General features: G+C 52.6%; 1 protein-coding gene across 3 annotated transcripts in view; it reads right to left on the bottom strand.

Annotated features, from left to right (window-relative positions):
* Nucleotides 1–336: 336 nt before the first annotated feature.
* The window catches only part of ARNT2 (aryl hydrocarbon receptor nuclear translocator 2), a gene marked incomplete at both ends in the record, with an annotated part of 188,741 nt that continues 166,683 nt past the window's right edge, over nt 337–22,394 (bottom strand). For 2 of the 3 annotated variants that reach the window (XM_079699492.1, XM_079699493.1), the window contains 5 exons: nt 337–435; nt 2,063–2,199; nt 12,878–13,028; nt 13,750–13,888; nt 17,653–17,752. In XM_079699492.1, coding sequence (XP_079555618.1) covers nt 337–435; nt 2,063–2,199; nt 12,878–13,028; nt 13,750–13,888; nt 17,653–17,752 — 626 coding nt within the window. Of the gene's footprint in view, nt 436–2,062; nt 2,200–12,877; nt 13,044–13,749; nt 13,889–17,652; nt 17,753–22,394 lie in introns of all 3 variants that reach the window. The other variant, XM_079699491.1, reaches the window with a different exon arrangement.

Raw genomic sequence — 22,394 nt, 5'->3', positions numbered from 1 at the left:
GAACTTTTTATAGATGAAAATGGTCTAATATGAGATTATTCACAACCATATTTTAAGAACCCAATGGGCTCGCCTCCCAAGCACAGACAGGTAAAATACAATAAATACAACCAGCCCCCGACGTCTATTGGGCTCCTGGTCAGTGGCCGAGCAGCTGCAGCTGTGGGTTAGAAGCTGAGCAACACCACGGCAGTGAGGGGAACACAGGGGGCAAGATGTCTTCTGCTGGGGGGTTCCGCGGCAGGGCAAGCAGGGCGCGGAGGGGCCCTGTTCACGTGGACGTCGATGTCACGGCATGGGGGGCACTGCCCAGTGGAAGCCTTGCTCTGTGCGCAGCTACTCAGAAAATGGCGGGAACATGCCCAGGTCGGCAAAGTCTTCAATGTTATAGTTGCCGGTCCCCTGGGTTGGATCTCCTGGCATGGGCAGCATGTCCTGCAGGAGAGAAGAAAAAAAAGCGCAGGGGAGTCGGCTCATCCTCCTGGGCACCGGCACGTCCCAGGAGCCCAGCCTGCCAGCCACCCTCACGGTCATCTCTCTAAGGGGGCGGCCCAGGAACACGCCACCGGCCACCTGAGGGATGCTCTGAGACGGTCCTCAAATGTCTGAGATCCTGGGAAGCTGTTCTCTCCTGGGAGCTGTCATTCCAGCACACAAACACAACTTCAGGACATGACCTTTCTCTATTTAAAACTGAGCCAGGACACAGGGTGGACAAGAGGCCCACTGGTGGGGAGAACCCAGCTTGGTGCCAAGCAAGGTACATACAACCGATGATCAAAATGCAACAACACTGAAACACGGGGAGGGGCAAAAGGAGGGCTACGTGCGTGAACAGCTGAGTGGCCTGTCTTCACTGTGTATATCTAGGGCAAGGCCAAATCCCTGCAAGGTTAGACTTCACTTTTAACAAGTCCTTCAAGTTCTCTGGGCCTCAGACTACCCATCCAGAAAATCCGAGGAGCCCTTATGGCAAATTTCCCAAAGTGTGTTGTGTCCAACTCTTGGCCCATGAGATACTCTGGGAGGAAAGAATTCTGTGGACAAATGAGTTTGGGAAACAAGGTATACTTTGCCTGCCTCCTAAAAATCCTCAGTCCTCGTTAGTATAATAAAGGCTCTGATAAGTCCTGCAGTCAAGAAACCGAATAACTCTATTTAATCATGTTTCACAAACTTATTTGACCAAGAATTCTTTTTAGCATCATGACCATGAAGAACCAGGTTAGGGAATTCTGCCTTACATGGCAGTTGTGAGGCATAAGAATGGGCTGGGGCTGAGCCTTATGGACGGAGGAAGGAGGGGCTAATCCTTACAGGTCAGGGTACCTCTCTGCATATGTAAAAGGATTCTGCCCCTTTGGGGACCTGGAGTGACATCTGGGTTCTAGACCTTTGTCTCTGAAGATGCTGCTCGACCTGGTGGGAAAGGTGCTTGGGATGAGGGTGGGGTAAAGGGCAAGCTCTCCCTTGAGAAGGGGGATCTTAGTCTGCGGGTCTCAGAGCCCTACCACCAGGTGCTTCCTCCCCCATCCTCGCTCTGCGGGGCAGGCTCTGGGACATGACAGAAGGCACCTGGGGCTCTTGTTAGGAGGTGTTTCTCCCTCATGAAGACCTGGTGGGGTGGATGGAGCATCAGCCGGTTCATGCCCCCCCACAGGAGCCTTTCCCCAGTGAGAACTTTTCTGGCTGAAAAGTGGAGCTCTGAACACCCCAAAGGGGCTGAGTCCTGCGCCGTGGGGCTGCCGGTGGTGTCCACTGCTGCTGCACACTTAGGTCAGGGCTGCCCCAGGCGCGAGGGATGGACCAGGAATGGCTCAAAAAACTCAAGAGTGGCAAGGCGCCCAGGCAGCCTCAACCAGCAATACCTGCGCGGAATTCACGAGAAGAGCCGAGCCTCCTACTGGACCCCCTCAAGTCAGGGCTACTACCTTCCCTGGGAGGGGCCAGCACGCACAGTCTCTATGGGCAGTCGTGCTGTGGCAGGGAGGCAGAGACCGAGGGGGAGAGGAAGCAGAGAGAGGCGCCGGTACCTACGAGAAGGCGGTGCTCGCTGATTTACCTGGAACACTTCAGTCTGACCGGGCTGCTGGTGGGAGTGCTGCTCACCGCTCTGCTGTCCGTGGTGCTGGCTTTGCCACTGCGACCAGACTTCCGAGGGCCGCCCTTGGAACTGCCCGCTACCTTGTCCACTTTCAGCTGAAAGATCCGACGCACAGGACACTTCCTTTAAAAGCCATCCCGTGGCTCTGGGAGACCTAAGAACCACTGCAGCCCAGAGGGCCCCACATTCCTGAAAGGCGCGTTCCATCCAGAGCTGGCTGTGTTCACTGTCCCCCTCTCTCTCACGCTGGCTGATACATAAGAAGTTGGCTGTGCCCCCGAGAGCTGGATGGGTGAAACAGGAAAGGGGGCTCCCTGGCGAATGGTGCAGGGACCGGCCGGACAGGGTGGCTGTCCTGCCAGGGTGGGTGCCCCTGCCAGGTGACCAGGGCCGGAAGCCTCAGAGCCCTCGGCCCTTTGTGATCACTGTTGGAGGCTTGCTTCCGTGGGGCCTGTCTGTGGCTGAGAGCAGCCCTCTCCTTGACATGCACGAGAAGGGAGAGGCGGGCCCTGCCACTCTGGATGCCCCTCGGCTCACAGGCTGCTCTTTAAAGGAACCTGGCCCTGACAGAGGAAGAGCCTCACCCTGACCTCCGGCAGCCTCGCTGCCTTTTGGGGAACTTGGCTGAAGCCACATGTGGCACTCCACAAGGTCCTTCCACGGGGGTCAAGAGCCATGGCCCTTTCTGCCCATCTCTTTAGCTGAGGGTTTCTCAGCACCACTGGTTTGGGAGGAAAGGCTTTTGGGTGCAGCTTAGAGAAGAAGACAGGTCTCTTTGTGGGAATCAGCAAATTATAATTTGTAAGTGACAGCAACCTTGCTTCTGTCTACACTTTACAAAAAATACCCAATGGAAAAACAGAAACTAAGAAAAATGAGCAGAATTTTGTCTAAAACATTTAAAGATTCAGTAGTTTATCCTAAGGTGTATAAAAAAAAAACCACAGGAAGTTTTTCTTGTTCCAAACCATTCAATAATGTTTTAGAGGCAATGGGCTCACTGTCAAGCTCTGGGTGGCAGGACAGGCCCCATGGTGGCTCTGCTTGTTCTTCCAACGGTCCTACTGACCACAGGCGACCCTACTCACCACCTGATGAGTGAACACTGGGTTAATCTGGGGGAAGGCTAGACAGTGTGCAGGGGGAAGAATCAATCCCTCTCTCTCTCACACATACATCTCACCTACTGCCTGAGATACAAACGGCTTTAATAAGACATACACTCCCTTGAATGCTTCACCACTGGTGCCTTTCAAGCTTTGCACGATCACAGTTGGTAAAGGGGTTTAGAAAATCAGGGAAGGATACAATTCCCTATTTCAGCACAAGAGGGATTTAAATCTATCGTGTATGTAGGATTCTGTTGTTAAAAAAAATGCGTCTGGCTTTGCTGAAATGCCTTTACCTAAGATTCTCTCATGAGACTCCCTGGGCCAGGAGGAACTCTTTCACAGAATCACGTCCCCTGGGCCAGTTTCAGAATGGGACAATGTAGAACAGGCCTGGTACGGCAAGATTAAATGCACAGCAGCCCCAGCTGGCGCAGTGAGGGAAGCCCCACTGGACAGACACTTGGCCCCCATCCTGGGGGCCCAGGAGGCTAAAGCACAAGCTGGGCCACCTGTTGCTCGGAGGGAGGATGGATGGACACAGCCACCTGTGCTGAAAGCACGGCTGGGGCAGAGCATGAGGACTGTCCTCACATATTCAGAGGTGGCTGCCTCTCCAGAGTCCTCCGGCTTCCTCCAGAACCTTCCTGCCACAGTGATTCCCTGCTGGAGTCCTGCCCATCATGAATTAATTCTCTCCACTCTTCCTCCCTACGTGGCCTGGAGTGTGTCTCCCAAATTCATGTGTGGAAGGTCCAGCCGTCAGTATCTCAGACTGTGACTGCATTCAGAGAAGGGGCCTTTAAAGAGGCAGTCAAGGGGGCTTCCCTGGTGGTCTGGTGGTTAAGAATCCACCTTCCAATGCAGGGAACATGGGTTTGATTCCTAGTTGGGGAACTAAGATCCCACACACCACAGGGCAACTAAACCTGCGTGCCACAACTAGAGAGCCCGTGTGCCACAACGCAACTACTGAGCCCGTGTGCCACAGCTAGAGAGAAGCCCGCCTGCCGGAACTAAGATCCTGCATGCCGCAACTAAGACTCGATGCAGGAAAATAAATAAATAAATAATTTTAAAAAAGAGACAATTCAGGTGAGCTCATAGGGGTGGACCCTGATCCAATATGACCAGTGCTCTTATAGAAGAAGAAATCCGGACACAGGCACAGAGGGAAGACCATGTGAAGACCCAGGGAGAAGGTGGCCATCTACAAGACAAAGAGAGAGGCCTCAGAAGAAACCCACCCTGCTGACACCTTGATCTCAGACTTCCAGCCTCCAGAACGGTGAGAAAGTAAGTTTCTGCTGTTTAAGTCCCCCAGCCTGCGGTATTTTGTGATGGCGGCTCTAGCAGACGAGTACAGGCTCCTCAAGCCCCATGTCTACCTCTCCTTCCCTTTGCTGGCCATACGCACAGCGTCTTCTCACCTTTCCCTCCCTCCTCCACGCTCTGCAATCACTCTGCAGCGAAGTCTGTAGAGCCGAGCCCAACCCGACAGAAATTCAAAGTCAATTCTCATTGCTAAGCTCTCTTGGGTATCGACACTTATGACCACCACCTTCTTGGAATTGTTTGGCTGACTTCTCCGACTACGCCTGATCTTGGTTCCACCACCTTCTACGTCACTCCTTGCCAGGTGCCCCCTGGCTCTTACATACGTCTCCGCCCCGTAACATGGGCTGAATGCAGAGGTCTGAGTTAGAACTTCCCTTTGATCAGCAGAGAGGATGGGGGCAACCTCTTCTATCCCCATGATAACTGATTCATTGATTCATTGAGCAGATATTTCCCGAGCTCCCACTCTGACCCAGCCTCCAGGCGGGTATTGTACATACACTGGGAAACAAGACAGTTCCTAGGAGCTTACAGCATGGTCGGGGGAGAGGAGGAAGCAGCAATGTCCATCCAGTTGTAAGCTGCTCTAAGAAGGCTGAGCAGAGCTGGAATAAAAACCTCCTAGGAGGGATACCTAACCTAGTTATGGAAAGTAGAAAATGCTTTTCAGAGGCTTCACTTGCGAGCAGAAGGGGAATAGTTAGTAGTTATCCAGGCATAAGGCTTGGAGGCGGGGTTAAAAAGCATTCCAGACACAAGGATCAGTGTGTACAAGACCTGGCAGTGAAGAGGGTCCGTTCCACCCAGGGACCTACAGCAGGTTCCAGATGCCAAAGGGCCCGGAGAAGTGTGACCCAGCTGGAGGGCACACCAGGGGTCAGGTCCCACACCATGAGGGTGACGGATTTTGAGGGCAGCAGAGAACTGCTGAAGGCTCTTAAGCTGAGGTGCGTCACACACAGACCTTCATGTTTGGGAAGATCACTCTGTCAGTGGACGAGGGGACAAGGGGAGGAGGAAGAAGCCCAGGTAGCAGGAGGCTGCGGGAGTAATCCTTGCAGGAGATGACAGTAGCACCAGACGTGAGGTGGAGAGAAGTGGGTGGATCTGAGGTATTCTGGGGAAAGAGGACTTGTGGACTGATGTTTGACTGTGCTGAGGGGCGTGAAAGGAGGACCTGGGAGTGGCAGACTCACATCTCACATCTCTGGTGGTGTTTACAGCGCAGCTTCTCTCCTAAGTTTCGGGTCCATCTATCCACCGTAGGAGACGTGTCTAAACAGTATGACAGACACCTTGGACCCCTCACGCCTAAAACAATCGTCCCACCTCCTCGGACAGCCCAGACGGGGACACCACGCCTGTCAACTCTTTGCTCTCACCCACCCCTCACGTCCAGTCACTCACTGGGTTCTGCTGCATCCCCAATCCCCTAACACCCCTCCGCCCAGTCTCCTTCGCTCCATCCATTCTCACAGCTGCCATCAGTGCTCCGAGCGGGGCCAGCACCCAACCTCCCCCAGACCCACGCAGCTACCGGGGTGGTCTTCCTACAACGGCATCCGCTGCTTAGAAACTAACACAGTCTCCCCTCGCCGCACCCCCCCCCACCCCATGGGAGTTCCCTGGCGGCCCAGTGGTCAGGACCTGGTGCTTTCACTGCTGTGGCCCCGGGTTCAATCCCTGGTCGGGAAACTAAGATCCCACAAGCCATGCAGCACGGCCAAAACAAAAAACAAAAAAACACAGTCCCCCAGCATCCACGCTCCTCAGAGGGGGCACACCCGAGCCTTTGGCATATGGTTCCTGTTTTTCAAACCCCATCTCCCCCTTCTTTGTGCCCCCAGCGCCTCTCACCCTAGTCACATGCTGTTGTAGACTTACCCCCCGCCCTGAACACTGCACACTGCTCCATCTCTGTGCTGTTGCACCTGTGGTCTCCCTGCCGTGCGCATCCTTCCCCTGCTCTGTGCCTGCAGGAATCTACTCATGCTCAAAGTCCCGACTGAATGTGACCTTGCACAACTGATTCTGTCTTCTTCGCTCGTCTGCAGCACTTGCATTGTTTCTCGGGACGGTGCCCATCGCGCTACACTGACTCATCCCCAGATCGTGAGTAACTTAAGGCCACAGATCTTATCTACGTCTGTCCCAGGCCTTACTGAGTATATACTGCCTGGAATAAAGGAGGCTTCAATAAGTATCCGCTGAAGGCAAGAATAAAGGAATGGAAAAAGGAAGGGAAAGGGGAGAAGAAGGCAGAAGCATGAACACTCTGTACACTTTTACTTCTATTCCCCTTTGAGGCTTCCTGGACATTGTTGACTTATAATGAAACAAAAACACATTCTCTCATCGGTCTTCCTCGGTGACAGCCAGAGACAGGGTAGGGTGGAGGGGGCGTGAAGATTAGAGGAAGATTAGCTCTTCATTTGTATCTGGGGGTGATTCTATTAATTACAGGGACGAGATTTCAGAATAAAAATTCTTAAACTTCTGGGGAGGGAAGTGCTCTTCTTAAATGTGTGCCACAGACAAAATCAATTAACTGGATCGCTTTAGAAACAGCACAGACTAGTTAGGAAGGAAGGAAGGAGGGAAAGGACTTAGTATTTTTGGAGTACTGACTATGTGCTAGGCATCGTGCTGGGTACTTTCTAGACATCATTTCATTTCATTTCTTCTTCACTCTGACTCTAAGAGATGGGTCCATCTTCCACATTTTTCAGATGAGGAAACCGGGGCTCAAAGAGGTCAAGAAATATGCCCAACTCATTTAGCTTACAAATGTCCGAGGCAGGGTATGAACCTAATCTTTCTGACACTGAAGCCCACGTGCATTCATTTGATAAATACAGCTTTCATACTGAACCCTGACTATGTACCTGACACAGCGTGTTGGGGATACAATGCATTGCAATGGCCCAATGCATTGAGAAAGAAAGACGAGTACTGGACGGCAACTGGAATTGTTAAGAGTGCTTAGAAGGGAAGCATGGGCAGTGTGGAGGGACAAAGGAGCGAGACCTAACTCAGTCTGCATCTTCCTGGAGAAAGTTACATCCAAAGACGATCTGTAGGATGAGTTCCCCGGCCATGTGGTGGGAGAGTTAAAGGGGAAAGCCCTCCATTCAGCCTCTGCTACTAAAATTTTTCCTGAGCTGCATTAGTGACCTCTTTGATTAAATAATGAGTCATAACTACGACATGACCTCTCCCGGATGACAGAGCCACGTGGGGTCTTAGCCTAAACCCTGGCCCTGACTGACCTGCCTGCAGACAGATGGTGAACAGGGCATGTTCATGGCCTGCCCTCAAGATGTACCCACATGTCTCTTTCTGGAAAAAGCCCCAGTGTTAACCGACATCCTTGTGTTGCTTTATTGCTCTCAAAGCCATGTATATGGCTGCAAACCATGAGCTAGGTTCTAGCCATGCTCTGTTTCTTGTGTTCTGTAGGCTTCCTGAGCAAGGCCTAGGCTGCTACAGTCCTGGCTGGATGCCTGGGCCACCTGCCAGCCCAGGGGTCCAAATAGAATATATTTTTAGGCTGCTACAACCTGGGCCAACTGGGTGGGCTTTTAAACCAAAAGTGAGAACCTTGAGGAGCTTGTAGATTTCTAGGTTGTAGAGGGAAGGGGATGACAACTTCCTTAAAAGAAAAATTCATTGGCACTCAGTGTTATAATTTCACTTTTGCTAAGTAACATTTTCGGTGAGATTCATCTGATTTGGAAATTGCCCTAAGAGTCAAGGTTCACTTGAAGTCCAGCTCAGAGGTCCTAAGTGGTTGGGTTTAGCTCAGTGGCTCTCAAGCAGGGGTGATTTTGCCCCCTCACCCTGGAGGGACAATTGTCAATGTCTAGAGACATTTCCCATTGTCATAAACGGAGGAGCACTAGTAAGCAGAGGCCAGGGAGGCTGCTAAACACCCTCCGTGAACAAACAAAGAATCATCTGGGGCCAAGTGTCCACAGCCCTGCAGCTCAGAAGCCCTGCTGGATAAAGCCAGCAAAGAGCACCAAAGGGGCAGCTTATCCTCTTATGAGCGCCTTCCAGGTAAAGGCCTCCCTGTGGGTCTCAGCCAAGAGCTGCACCTTCGTACGATTTCTGGTTAAGATCTTGTCTTTTCATCACTAACTAGTAAGGGTGGGATGGTCTATAATTCCCTCAAATTACAGAATTTGAAGAATTCCCAGGGCTGAGTTTTGGGGGCAGGAGGTGGGGAGTAAGAGGGACAGGGTGTCTGCAAACATTTCGGGTTATTGAAATCCTCTCTCTCATAGTGCTTTTCCTACCCTGCTTCCCTATCTCTAATGATTCATCCTATTTCTCCCTGAAAGAATCTTCAGACATTTCTGGAATGACATATTCTTTCAATCTTCCTCTCCAAGGTAAATCTGCTAGGCCAGCTGTGACTTGTGTTATGTGGGAATGAGATACTTTAGCCATCTCTTCCTAAACTGAAAGGCATATGGGGAACAAATGAGAAGCAATGGCCACGCTCGTGTCTGCCAACTTATTACATCAGGAAGCACTGTGGTAAGACAGTCATGTAAGTTAGCTCCAGCACTGAAAAGGCATATATGCAGCCCTCGAGCCAAGTCAGGGGATGAAAGCCTGGCCTGCCACAGCACCTCTGAACCACTTTCATCGTGCAACTTGTCTGCCTGGCTCCCTGCAGTTCTCCTAGAAACATGGTGATATCAACAAGCATATCAACAAGCATCTGCCTGAGGGTAGTTGAAACAGAGAACTAACCAAGTCAGGGATTCGCATCATATAAATCTTTGGCAGTTATCATTTGAATGCCTCCAAACTCTAAATCCACCCTTCTTTGCCCTGCTTTGTGAAATGGGAACTGGACCCTGTAAACATTTCTCCTTTGCTAGCTGGTGCAATGTTAGGCTTTGTCAAGAGAGGGGGCTGGAGAGACAGGCCGGGCACAGCAGAGGAAGTGGCTTGTCTTCTGGTTCGGGTGGCTTTTCTGCCCGGCGTGTGTCTACCAGCAGCGTGCAGGAGGCCCAGGGGCACTCACTCTTCAGCAAGCATCCTCAATCACCCAGAGGGCTGCAGGCCAGCTCCACCCTGCTGGTGCTCTCCATGAAACCTCAGCCACCTGGTGGGGGGGTCCACTGGCTCTGGTCCAACCTGCACCCTCTAGCCAGTGTCTCTGCCAGCTGCCAGGCTGCTTCTGCAGACCTGCTGCAGCCCACAGCCTCTGGCAAGTTTGTTTACCCCCAGTAGCTTGTGTGTCCTGTGGTGGATACACCTTCAACAAGGTAAGGCTTCATGGGGTGTGGTCTTCTCCAGGCTGCCTTGCTTGTAACCCTCAGGCCCAACCAACAGGCCCCGTTGTCTCACCCACACCCTCGCGGAGGCCAGGGGAAGCCGCTCAGATCTGCACCTACGGGGCCAGGGTATGTCTATTGCAAATGTAAGCACCACCAGCTGTTTTAATGGTTTCCTATTTATTTAATAATTAATGAAACTGACCTTTTACTGAGATTGCTCTGTTCCCTCCACACTCACCCACTCCCACCTGCTCTTCCCTGCAGCCCTCCCCTCCGTGCTCTGGAGCAGCCATCGTCGTTAATAACACACCCCTCAGACCCTTTCCCTAATCACGCCCCCTCTCTTCTCTGACCATAACGGAAGATTGCCCCCCCGCCGCCTCCACCAGGACTCCGTGCCCTTGAAGCCCTCTGGCGCAGGAGCTGCTTGTTTTACCCACACCCCACAGATCCCATGGTCCGCGCACTCTGCAGGCCACCTCCACACCATGGTCCTCCACCCTGCTGTGAACTCTGACCCCTCTGCCTGGGCCTCCCCCGCCTGCACTGGGAGCTGTCCTCCAGGAGCCTTGCGTCACAGATGGCTCTGGCACCCACCCCCCTGAAGGTCCTCCTCCCCACCTCCAGCCTGAGCCTCCCTCCTCCTCAGCTTCCTGTCCCCACCTCATGGCTCCACCTGAGCTGGCTTCCAAACACACGCCAACTGTGTCCTTTCCCACTCGAACTGCTTGTGTGAGGCTAACAGACAAGGTACTGATGGTAAGGCCCCAAGAAACTTCTCAGTCCTTATTTTCTCTATTTTACAGTCTCTTCCATGCACTCATTGAAAGGGTTCCAGCCCCTTTCTCATTAGTATAAATCAGGACGCATCCAATTCCCGCGTTAATTCTAAGATACCCTGAACGATGGATTAGAGAGAACGGCCAGGATAGGGTAGTGATGGGAGCACAGGCTCAGATGGCACTACCTGGCTCCACAGGCACGATGCTACCACTGACCAGCCGTGAGGCCTTGGGTAAGTTATCTGACCTCACTGTGCCTCAGTTTACTTATCTGTGCAATGGGAATAATCATAGTTTCTCCCTCATAGGGCTACCATGAGCTTTAAGTGAACTCAAATGTGTAAAGTGCTAGGCATGTAGTAAGCATCTGGTTAAGAGTTAGCTACTGTCATAATTATTATTGTTATCATCCGAGTGTGAGATAGCTGGACAGCAGCTGTAAAAATGGTTGCTGAGCCTGGACCTCGTTTGTGTGATCCTGTTCTTGGTCTTCAGTTTGTACGGTGGCCCCAGCCCCACACTTTGTCCTTTCTGTGTTCCATCTCCATTTGCACTTCAGGGCCTAGCATTTGCTAAGTGGAGACTAGACAGATTCACAGAGCTAAAGGCCCTAGTCGTTGGGGCAGCGGGTGGCTTCCCCTCCTTTCTTGCTAGAGCCACACTGATGTGCTTCTAGGCCTTACGGGGTGAGTGCCAGGTCTCCTCTGAGCCTCTCCTCACCCTCCTGCCTTCAGTAGACCTTGGCCGCTGCACCTCCAGCACTGGCCTGCCGTCTCCCTGTTCCCATCAGTCTCCCCTGCCTCCGTGCCTGCACTGCTGGTCGGAACCGAGTCTCCTTCCCTCTGTTTCCAGGGCTCAGCCCAGGGCCTGGCACTCAGGAGGGCCTGGCACTCAGGAGGTCCTGGCACTCGGGAGGGCCTGGTGAGTAGTCAGTGCCAGGTGGGCCCTGTGCTTCCAGGAAGGACTAGGTGCCTGCATGCCAAGTGTGCCACAGCCGGCGGCCTTCAGGACAAGACTGGGGGTGGGGGAGGGTGGGAGGTCTCTCCATATCCTGGTGAGGGAGCTGGATGCAGAGACTGCAGGGAGGCAGGAGTCCTCCTGGGAACCAGAGGCTTCCAACCTCAGGGTGGATCTATGTTGAGGGCCTGGCTGACTTGAAAGCAATTGCCTCAGGGCTTCTCCTTCCTGAAATAGGGCGCTATGCTTCTAAACTCAGTGAATAATCTGGCAAGAATATTTAAAGGCTGAATGTGAGAGCCTGCTACAAGGAAATGGGATTCACGCTGAGGGAACGGCTGAGTCCAAGGGGGAGCGACAGATAAGGAGTCGGGAAATGCTGGGCCTCGAGACCTCGAGACCTCGGGCTGAGGGGGCCAGAAGTGCTGCTATTAGTGGTGGGGACGGAGAGGGCGTGAGAGCAGCTGCCAATTCCAGGTATGGGCTAGGTACAAGGCACAGCTCCTTCCTAAGGCTGACACGGCTTAAGGGGAAGCCTGCAACTCAAATGGAAATTCAGATGTTTGGACTCTGCTTCATGCTCCCTCCCCGAGCACACTGTTGGCTGTCTCTCTCCGGGGACAGCACTGCGGGAAGATGGGCACCAGCTCAGGCTTCTTGCCAGCCCCACGGTCCCTTCTGAGCCCCTGCCATGTGACATGGAACCCTGACCCTGGCAGACATGCTGAGGGGGTCCATTAAATACCTGCAGGGTGAGCAGTGGTAAGGGCTCCTGGGACGTGCACCACAGGAAGTGGTTACTTAACCCTTTATGGCCTGAGGTTGTGCAAACAAAGCTAGGCAAGATGTTCTTACGTGTTCTTAGGTGTTCTTATTAAAAAGTGAACTTTACAATGTTTATTATTTACACAATTTATTTATACAGTTGGTCATCCCTATAGCCTATACTTCTCTAGTTTTTTGAAATAGGACTACAGGGTTTTTGACTTGGGGACCTAGAAGTCCTTGCCAAGGGCCATAAAGGGTTAAAATAGCATTCAGATGACATCAGTGCAAGAGTAGAGTCCCAGAGCCTTGAAAATGAGCAAGTCAATCCACAAAGCCGAGGTCTAGGCAGCCAGTCCCTTAGGGACACGACTGGCCTCCAGAGAGCCAGAGAGAAGAGGCGCTGGCAAATCTCCAGACCTGGTACCCGGACTCTGGGAGCTTGGGGCTCAGACCCCCAAACTCAGAATGTTCAGAAAGCATCTTTGCTGACGCTCCCAGGCATTCTTTCCCTCGTTCCCCACCTACCGAACCCTGGAGTCCTGTTGGCAAGACTGGAGTAGGCGTTCCCGCTGGGCGAGGAGGTGGCTGGACTGGAGAGAGGACTGTAGGAGGAGGGGTCGGCCGGGTAGGTGTGGCTCGTTCCAATCCCAAAGGGAGAAGACTGAGTCTTGCTGGACTGAGAGGGGATTGGCTGCGATCGGGATGAAGCACAGAGATGGAGAGCATCAGCAGCAGGTCTCCCCGGCCCATGGCCTGGGCTGGTCACTGCCACCCGCAGTGGCAGTCCCGCCCTGGGCTGACAGTGGCTCCAAAGGCCCTCCTGGGCCTGCTGGGCACAAGGCCTGGGATCAGGCCACTGTGCGCCGGCCCAAGAACCACAGCACTCGGGCCCGGGATCTTTGGGGCAGGTCTGGTTGAAATTCATCCCCAGGGCTACAGTGATCTAGGTCCTCTGCCTTCTGCTTATGGGACCTTGGCAAGGACTCCCTCAGCCCAGAGGACAGCCGTCCTCATGGCGACCCCACGGAGCCGCGTGTGTCCCAGCGCTGATGTTCTCACGCACTCCTGGGCCAGGGAAATGCAGGTCCAGAGTGGTGAGGGGCTCGCTCCTGATCGAGGGCCTCTGTGCGCCCACCCCTCCCCCAGGTTCCCCAGGACTTCCCCGACACTGCGGGGAGAAAAGGCTGCTGAAACCAGACTCGGTACCATTGCTGGGGACCCAGTTCTCAGAGTACCCTTAGGGCGGCCAGTGCTCCTGGGAGCCCGGCTGCGTTTGGGGTGGTCAGCCACAGCTCAGAGTGCCGCCCCTTCTCAGAGCTGGGATGCACAGTAAGCACAGCCCAGGCGCTCTGCACCCTCTGGGCACCTGGGGGCAGTGCCCTCACCGACACCCATACCTGTCCGGGAAAGGGTGGCCGGCTACCCGTCCACGCCACCTGACTCTGGTTTAGCTGCCGGGAGATTTGGGACATGTTCTGGCTCGTCGAGGAGGAGGACTGGATATCGTTCACGCCAGGCACATGCACCACCGAAGAACTGCAAGGGAAGAAAATGCATTCGTCCTGGGGAGACGCCCCAGCTCCACGCGCCCTGTCCCGGGCCACCTCTCCCGGAGCGCACCGCTCTCTCCCACCGGAGCTGTGCGTCACTGGATCGAAGGCCCTCAGGGGGAGCCCCTGGTCTTCCTTCTCTCCCCCAGGGCTCCCTCAACTCACCACTGCTGCCTGTTTTCCCCCACAGGGTCTCCCCCTCACTCTCCTCTACGCAGCCCCAATCCCACCCCTGTGTCTCTTGCTTCCAATGGATGATTCCCAGGAAGAGAGCAGCTTCCTGGAATAAAAATCAGTCTTGGGGCTTCCCTGGTGGCGCAGTGGTTGAGAGTCCGCCTGCCGATGCAGAGGACACGGGTTCGTGCCCCGGTCCGGGAAGATCCCACATGCCGCAGAGCGGCTGGGCCCGTGAGCCATGGCCGCTGGGCCTGCGCGTCCGGAGCCTATGCTCCGCAACGGGAGAGGCCACAACAATGAGAGGCCCGCGTACCGCAAAAAAAAAAAAAAAAAAAAAAAAAAAATCAGTCTTGGTGTTAACTTGCTCCTTATGCTCTGGTTAATTTGTTCCTTTGGGGCACCTATAAAGCTTAAGGATTCAGGAAATAGGCCACAGGCTTTCAGAAAAAAGAGCCTGCCAGTGGAAGCCTGCTGGGTGGGGCCTGGACCTGCCCGCCCCCATCCCAGTGCAAACTGCTGTTTACCTCTTTTGACCCTTCAGTGAATCTTCAGTTGAATCCAACGAGTCCTTAGTAGACACCCGCTGTGTGCGTCACCCGTGCTCTCTGCCTGTCCTCCCGCAGGCTCAGTCCCTGACCGCTGTCTCTGCCCCTAGGCCTGCCCTGGCTGCACTGCTAGGCACGGCTTCTGTGAGATTTTCCCAGTTCCGCCAATTATACAACAAGCTCATTACAGATAAGGAGATGGGAAAGACTTGCATTTCGTTTCAGGTTCTTCCTCCTGCCTCCCCAGGGCCAGCTCTGCACAGGCAGAGTGCTGGGTGCCCGCGAGCGAATCACGCGGGAAGAAGGGGGCTAATCACGGAAGGCCTGGGTGGAGGTGGGTTTTCAGCCAGGGTTTAAGGAATGGAAGGTTATAGACCAGTAAAGAAGACCGGGTACCGTTTCACTAATTGTATTACAATATGGTTTCCATGCTATCCGGTCCCTCTTAAAATAAGGAGAACTCAAAGATGACAAGACATTCCTGCACTAACCATGATCAAGGGGAACTTCATTCCCATCCTCCTGAAAGCACTTCCTCACTTAACACAGCACTCCTTTCCCATTCTCCCTCCTGAAGAATGTGTCAGCTCAGAGGGCCTTTTCTGATCACTGCTCTCTGGGGCAGGGTGGCCCTCGGTGCCCTCACAGCACGGACTGGAGAGCTGGCAGTAGCCCTGTGGGTCCTAGGAAAGGTGCCCTGGCTAACGTACGCACAGGGCCCACGGGACCACAGCAGGACTTGGGCTGGGGACATACTTAGGGATGCGCTGCCACAGCTGTGCCCTTCTGCTGGGGGCTCAGGGTCATTCATCCCATAGCCCTTCCCACTCAAACCAGCTCAGGCCCTGCAGATTTACAGGAAACTGCCCATCCCACAGGCGTAAAGCCTCACGTGTTCTTTAATTATTATTTTTTATAAATTTATTTGATTGATTGATTTTTTATTTTTGGTTGCGCTGGGTCTTCGTTGCTGCATGCAGGCTTCTCATTGTGGTGGCTTCTCTTGTTGCAGAGCAAGGGCTCTAGATCGTGGGCTCAGTGGTTGTGACGCACGGGCTCAGTTGCTCCGTGGCATGTGGGATCTTCCCAGCCCAGGGCTCGAACTCATGTCGCCTGCATTGGCAGGCAGATTCCTAACCACTGCGCCACCAGGGAAGCCCTCTTTAATTAATCCATCCATTCATTCTATAGACCAGTATCTAGTGAGCGCCTCCCCAGTGCCAGGCTCCACCCGGAGGCTGCTGTCCCCCCAAGACTCCTTCCTTACACAGCCGTCCAGACACCAGTCTGCCTTCCCTCTGGTAACCGCCCTCCACCCTGTCCTGCTCTTCTGTTTCTGTGACGACAGTCCACACAGGCACAGCACCTCCAGCTGGACCGCCTCACTCCTCCACTGCGACCCCCGCACCGCTGCCGCCCTGAACTTTCTCCAGGACTCTGCTTCCTCAAGTCCCTCTTCTCCCACAAGTCATCAGTGATGGAGTCCAAACTCCCGGGCGTGGTATTCAAGGCCTCTGAGGTCTCATTCCGTTTCTCCCAGACTCGAGGCCTCCCCATCTCTCCTGCTTCCTGGGCTCTGCTCACCACATCCCTGATGGCTGAGTGCCCGCCCTGGCAGCAGGTGGCCACCTGACTTTTGCTTCTGGGCCGCCCTCCCGCCCCCTGCCATGCTGCCTCGGGCTGTCCCTCCTCATCTCTGGCCTCTGCTCCGTCCCTCTGTCCAGACGGCAGGGGGATGGGGGGGAGCAGCAAGTGTTATGAGGACTCGGTGAACACGGGCCTGGGCTGGCACACAGCCTGGCACGGAACTACAATTGGTCACCGTGTGCTGAGTGCGTGAGTAACACAGCAGCAGGGCAGAGGTCTGGAGCCTCGGCCAGTGCTCAGCAGAGCGGGGTGACCGGCAGTGATGCTGGCTCAGGAGCAGCTCACTGGGGGCTGTCGTCTTGTCCTCCTGTCCCCAGACCAGAGAGTCGCTGCCTGTGGCCAGGGTTCCCCAGAGACTCAGAACAGGTGGCAATCCAGCGAGGCCCAGCTGCACGGCTGGTCAGAGCCACTCCGAGATTTCAGAGGCTGCTGTTCCAGGGCACAACTGCTGAGTTACCTGCTGCTTCCCCAGGAGGTCTGTCCATGGACCAGTGTGGAAGCATGGGCCTCATCCCCTTAGAGAGGGCAGTCCCAGCCTGGACCTCTCCCTGGGGTGGCTGGTCCCACCTGCCCAGTCTTGGCCCCTGCCCGCATCTTATCTGGAAACTCAGCTCTGGCCAAGTCAGCCAGAGGCTGGGCTGTATGAGGAGCCCCATCCTCCTGGGCATGCATCTGAGATGCTTCTCCTCGTGAGTCTGCGGGCATCTGATGCTCACTTGAGTACCCACACACTCTCCCTGAATGCTGCGGGTCTCTCCTCTAGCCATTCTCCCCAGCCTGTGCTCCTGTTTCCCTGGCAGGCAGTGGAGCCAGGCCTTGCCTCTGGTGGTACTGTCATGGTTTTGTTGTCACAGCTTCCTCTGTGACCTGCAAGAAGTCCCTGATGCTAAGAACCAAGCTGTGGGAAGGCCAGACATCCTGCTTGTACCTCCCATGAGTGGCCCTCTAGGCTGAGACCCCAGACATGATGGGCCAAGTTGTCCTCTCCCCCTTGGAGTTGGCCATGGCCTCACAACCAGGGAACAGGGCACTTTCTGCTGCCTTGTCAGGTGTCCCCAGCTCTGCCCTATCTGGGTCCTGGCTAGAGGCCACCTCACTCCCTTCTCCCGGCAGGCACCGCTACACAACGCAGTGGCTGGCACCTTTCACATCTGATATAGAGTAACTGACTCCATGCACTTACGGTGACTCACCTAGGGCTCACAGGGCAGAACCTGAGCCACCGGATTCCTCAGCCTGGCCCGGGCATGTGGATGTGTAAGCACCAAGTGAGGTGTGTAGTATTTGTTGCACACAGAGCCACGCTCTGAGACCCAGGGCTTCACTGGGTAGGGGGGCCTCTTCCTGCCCTCTTGCCCCGCTGCCTGCCCCCACCAGGTACCTGAAGGCCTTTCCCGAGTGTCCTGGGGGAAACGGGCTTCCTTGGGAGTAGATCTGCTGAGTTCCTGCTGCAGAAGCTGAGCTCATCATCTTCTTCTCCGCTGGGAAAAACAGAGCAAGGGTCACATTGGAGGAGTTCCTGCCCTGCAGACCCCAGGGCAGGGAGACCCGAGCACAGATGCAGGGGCGGCGTGCACAGGCCCGGCCTGGGCAGCCATCCCATCCCCATGCAGCCTGCCCCGCCCTGATCTCTGAAGCTGCTCGAGGGCCCCCGGCTGTTCCCTGAAGCCTCAGCTGGGCCACAAGCTGTAAGGCAGGCTCTTTTCAAGACAGTCGGGAAGATGAAAAGATCTAAAGAGTGTTCTTCCTCAGACAGTATTTTACGGAGTTCTTCTCACCTGGGGTGGGTATGATGCCTCTCATTTTTTTTTTTTAAAGATTTTTTTGATGTGGACCATTTTCTTAAAAAAGTCTTTATTGAATTTGTTACAATATTGCTTCTGTGTTATGTTTTGGTTTCTTGGCTGCAAGGCATGTGGGATCTTTTTAAAATTATTATTATTATATGTTTGTGCTTTTTTTTGGGGGGGCTGCACTGGGTCTTCGTTGCTGTGCACGAGCTTTCTCTAGTTGCAGCGAGCAGGGGCTACTCTTTGTTGCGGTGCGCGGGCTTCTCATTGCGGTGGCTTCTCTTGGTGCAGAGCATGGGCTCTAGAGCGCAGGCTCAGTTGTTCCACAGCATGTGGAATCTTCCTGGACCAGGGATCGAACCTGTGTCCCCTGAACTGGCAGGCGGATTCTTAACCACTGGACCACAAGGGAAGTCTCCATGTGGGATCTTAGCTCCCCGACCAGGGATCGAACCTGCACCCCCTGCACTGGAAGGCGAAGACCTACCCACTGGACCGCTAAGGAATCCCCGATCTCTCTCATTTGATGTGTGAGAAGGTGCGGAGCCATGGTTACGAGGACAGGCCCTAACGTCCAGCTCTGCCCTACTTATCTGGGGTGTGGCCTTGGACATGTTATTTAACCTCTTCCTGTCTCCGTTTCCCCGAGTGAAAGATGGTGATAATAATAGTAGCTTCCTCATAGGGCTGTGGTGGGAATTCAATGAGTTAGCATTAGTTAGGTGCTTAGAACAGGGGCCAGTATCAGAGCCAACAGCATTTAAATGTTTGTTATCACTTGCTAGTGTGGAAACTGAGGCTCAAGTTTGTCCAAGCTCTCGAGCCAGTGAAGGAGGACTCAGGGCTTGAATCCAAGTCCAGCACTCCTCCCGCTGGCCCAGAACCCTGCCTGACCCTGCAGGTGCTCCAGCTAACCTGGAGCAGCCCTGACCTGTGTTCCTTACCCTTCCACGAGGGTTTCTTTTTTCTTTCTTTCTTTTTTTTTGTGGTACGCGGGCCTCTCACTGTTGTGGCCTCTCCTGTTGCAGAGCACAGGCTCCGGACGTGCAGGCTCAGCGGCCATGGCTCACGGGCCCAGCCGCTCCGCGGCATGTGGGATCTTCCCGGACCGGGGCACGAACCCGTGTCCCCTGCATCGGCAGGCAGACTCTCAACCACTGCGCCACCAGGGAAGCCCCCCACGAGGGTTTCTTTGAGAGGTCAAGCTCCTCATACAAGTGAATACACTCAGGCCCAGCCAAGATGCGTAACAGTGGATGCTTTTCTGCCACCACGGAGTGCTAAGTAGAAAACTCAGCTCAGCAGTCTCTCCCACAGAGAGAGGCTGAAGAAATGGGCTCAAATCCCAGCTGGACTGTTAGATCTTAACACGAGGAAGAGGGTGGTAGTTTGAGAAACAGGAGTGGGAACAGGAGCCTTCTCACTCCCTCTGGTAATTGAGGGGTCCAGGGCTCTCTGAAGCACCCTCCCAATTTCCCTAGAATCTTAAAAGCCCTATGTATCTTATTCCTATAGACCCTAACATCCCTGCTTGCAACAAGATCTTGGAATAAAGGATATAAAGGTGAGTTACATGGCAATTATTTTGTGCCTGGACAGACCCCACGTCTGCACCTGTCTTTGGCTTGCTGTTGGGGGGATGGGCGGAGCGGGTGGATCCTCCATTGAGTGGGCATGAGAAGTGATGGACGCTCAGGCTCACGGGCTTGGGGCCCCGAGAGCTGGCTTCAGGGGCCATGTGACAAATTGCCCACACGTGTCAACAAACCTCTGTGACGTTTTGAGAAACCGGAGGCACTGAGCAGTTTTCCTGGTCCATTTTCTTTTGCTGCAGTGATGGGGTGCTCATTGGGAAATCCTTACAGGATGGAAAGAGATCAGACTCTTGGGCGTGTATTGCTAACCCAATCATAAGGCCTTGGATCTTGGAGAGAAAGAGATGAGGCTAAAAGTTGCATGAGTTAGGAAGACTTCTGGACTTCTCTTGACTATACACAAGCCACTTTTTCTCATGTATTTAAGGTTTTTCGGTGGTTGGTTAAATAAGAAACATTTTTTTTTCTAAATGCTCCAGGACATCTGTGGGGTACAAAATTACATCTATCTATCTATCTATAACTTAATATATATATATACATAAAATTATTCAATATTCTATACCTTTATTATTTTGATCTACATGATTTGCTAGAGATGAAGAAAAGCATATTGAAATCTTCTGCTATAATCTGGCTTTGTCAGGATCTCTTGTGTTTCAAACTATTTTTGGATTTCACATTTCATTGTTCATGACATTTATATCTTCATTTTAGGTTCCATCTTTTACCTGTACACGATAAGCTTCTTTCTCTGCTTTCCTCCTTGGTTTTGGAGAGCATCATCACCACCTGCTCTTTCCGGTTACATAGTTTCATTTCATCTTGTTTTGGTTATATCATATTTTGGCACCATAGTATGCAAGAATTATCAATCAGAAGCCCTTGAACATCAACTTATTTCATTACTCGTGCTATTGATAGTTTCTTGCTCTCTCTCTTTATTATTCTCCTGAGTGTTTTGCAAGTTGCTAAAAACTTCCTTGTCTTTTCTTGGAAGTGGTTTGGAGGCGAGACCTCTTTCCTTCCACCTTTTTTTTTTTTTTTTCCGTCCATTAGTGGTTATGTTTAAACATACTTGAAGTTATATGTCAGAGATAAAATAGTATAGACTGATGAGAAATTTCTGTTTCTAGTCCCCTGATCCAAAGTATGTATCTTTGCTGAATTGACTCTGGTTTTTATTTTTAAATGTCTTTTTTATCTCCTAATAGTGTTATATTAATTCCAGGTGTCACTAGTTTCACTTTTTCATCACTACTTCTTTTCCAACCTATCACTTCCATTCTTGTGTCCCATATTTTGATTCATTTCACAAAAAGCACAGTCTTCTGCAAGTAATTTTTTTCCAGGAAGTATAAGTAGATGGTGCATGTCCGAGAAGGTCTTTCTGTTGCTTTTTCATATAGGAAAGCAGCTTGGTTGGTGGAAATACTCTTGGATTACATATTTTCCTTCCCTTCTTTTTCCTTTTCTGTTAATTTTTTTTTCTACTTTGTCATCTTTATGGGAAAAGGTCTATGTTTGTATAATATTAAAATTTCAAATGGGTTTCCCAGAAATGCTGTGGGTATCTGACCAAATAGTTCAGGCTTATCTGAGAGGAAGAGGAACTTTTGCTATTGTTTCCTCTTGCTGGATGAAATTACGATTCTCTATAAAAGTCGAGGAAATACCGCTGTGGGCGGGTGGCACATCTGGATGGCCGGTGGGAACCACCAGAGGGGAGCCTCCCCGTCATGCTAACAGGTCTGTTCTCTGTTGCTGCTCTCAGTTCAGGCAGCTCCAGCGCGCTCCCTACTTTCCTAGCATCTGGTTCACAGCCACGTGGGCATGAGGGCTGGGGTCTTCCACTACAGGTGCTGGCAGCAGGAGGCCTGAGATCTGCTCTCTCCCAGCGGCCCGGGGCCTCTCTGTCCTCTCTGTGGCCCGTGCTGACCCCAGTTCCTTAGTCCTAGGAGGACGCTAATGGGGGTCCCTTCCCATTACTGCGTTCCCCATGCTTCCATGGCGTGAGTCGGCCGGTTTCTCCCTTCAGCTGATCCCGATTACACTGTATCTCACTGATCAAATGAAAATTGAATCTTTTCTCTGAATTTTGGAACTGACAAAGACACTTCCAAGTTTTATATGTTGCTGATCTTGGCGGCAGTCTGAGTGGGCGAGTGAGGCAGCTGCAAACGTGGGTTCCACGTGACACCTGAACTTTGAATGGCACCATTTTCTTTTTAAAAAATATTTCTTATACCATTTTATTTTTTATTATTTATTGATTTTTGGCCGCCCCTCGCAGCATGTGGGATCTTAGCTCTCTGACCAGGGATTGAACCCGAGTCCCCTGCAGTGGAGGCACAGAGTCTTAACCACTGGACCGCCAGCGCAGTCCCAAGAATGGCACCATTTTCTCTAACTGCAGTGCTAACACAGGTGAGCACCCCAGTGACCACCATGAAGGATGAGCCGTGGAACACCCATACAATGGAACACTATGCAGGCGGTAAATACGATTTAGACCATTTAATAATCTAGAAAGATGTTCATAATGAATTGTCATGTGAAAAAGTAAGCTACCAAACAGCAGAAGCTCGATTTTGTATATAAAAAGATTTCATATGTATAGAAAAAGACAAAAAGGACTTTTAAAAAGTTAAAAAAGATTAAATCTGGGTGGTAGGATACTGGAAAATTTTTATTTTCCTTTTTACTGCATATTTTTGTTTTAAAATGCGGTCCTCTCT

The sequence above is a fragment of the Hyperoodon ampullatus genome (genome assembly GCF_949752795.1).
Source record: "Hyperoodon ampullatus genome assembly, chromosome: 3".
In the NCBI taxonomy this organism is placed as follows: domain Eukaryota; kingdom Metazoa; phylum Chordata; class Mammalia; order Artiodactyla; family Ziphiidae; genus Hyperoodon; species Hyperoodon ampullatus.
The sequence above is the reverse complement of the archived record's forward strand: the minus strand, read 5'-3'. Positions and strand labels throughout refer to the sequence as shown.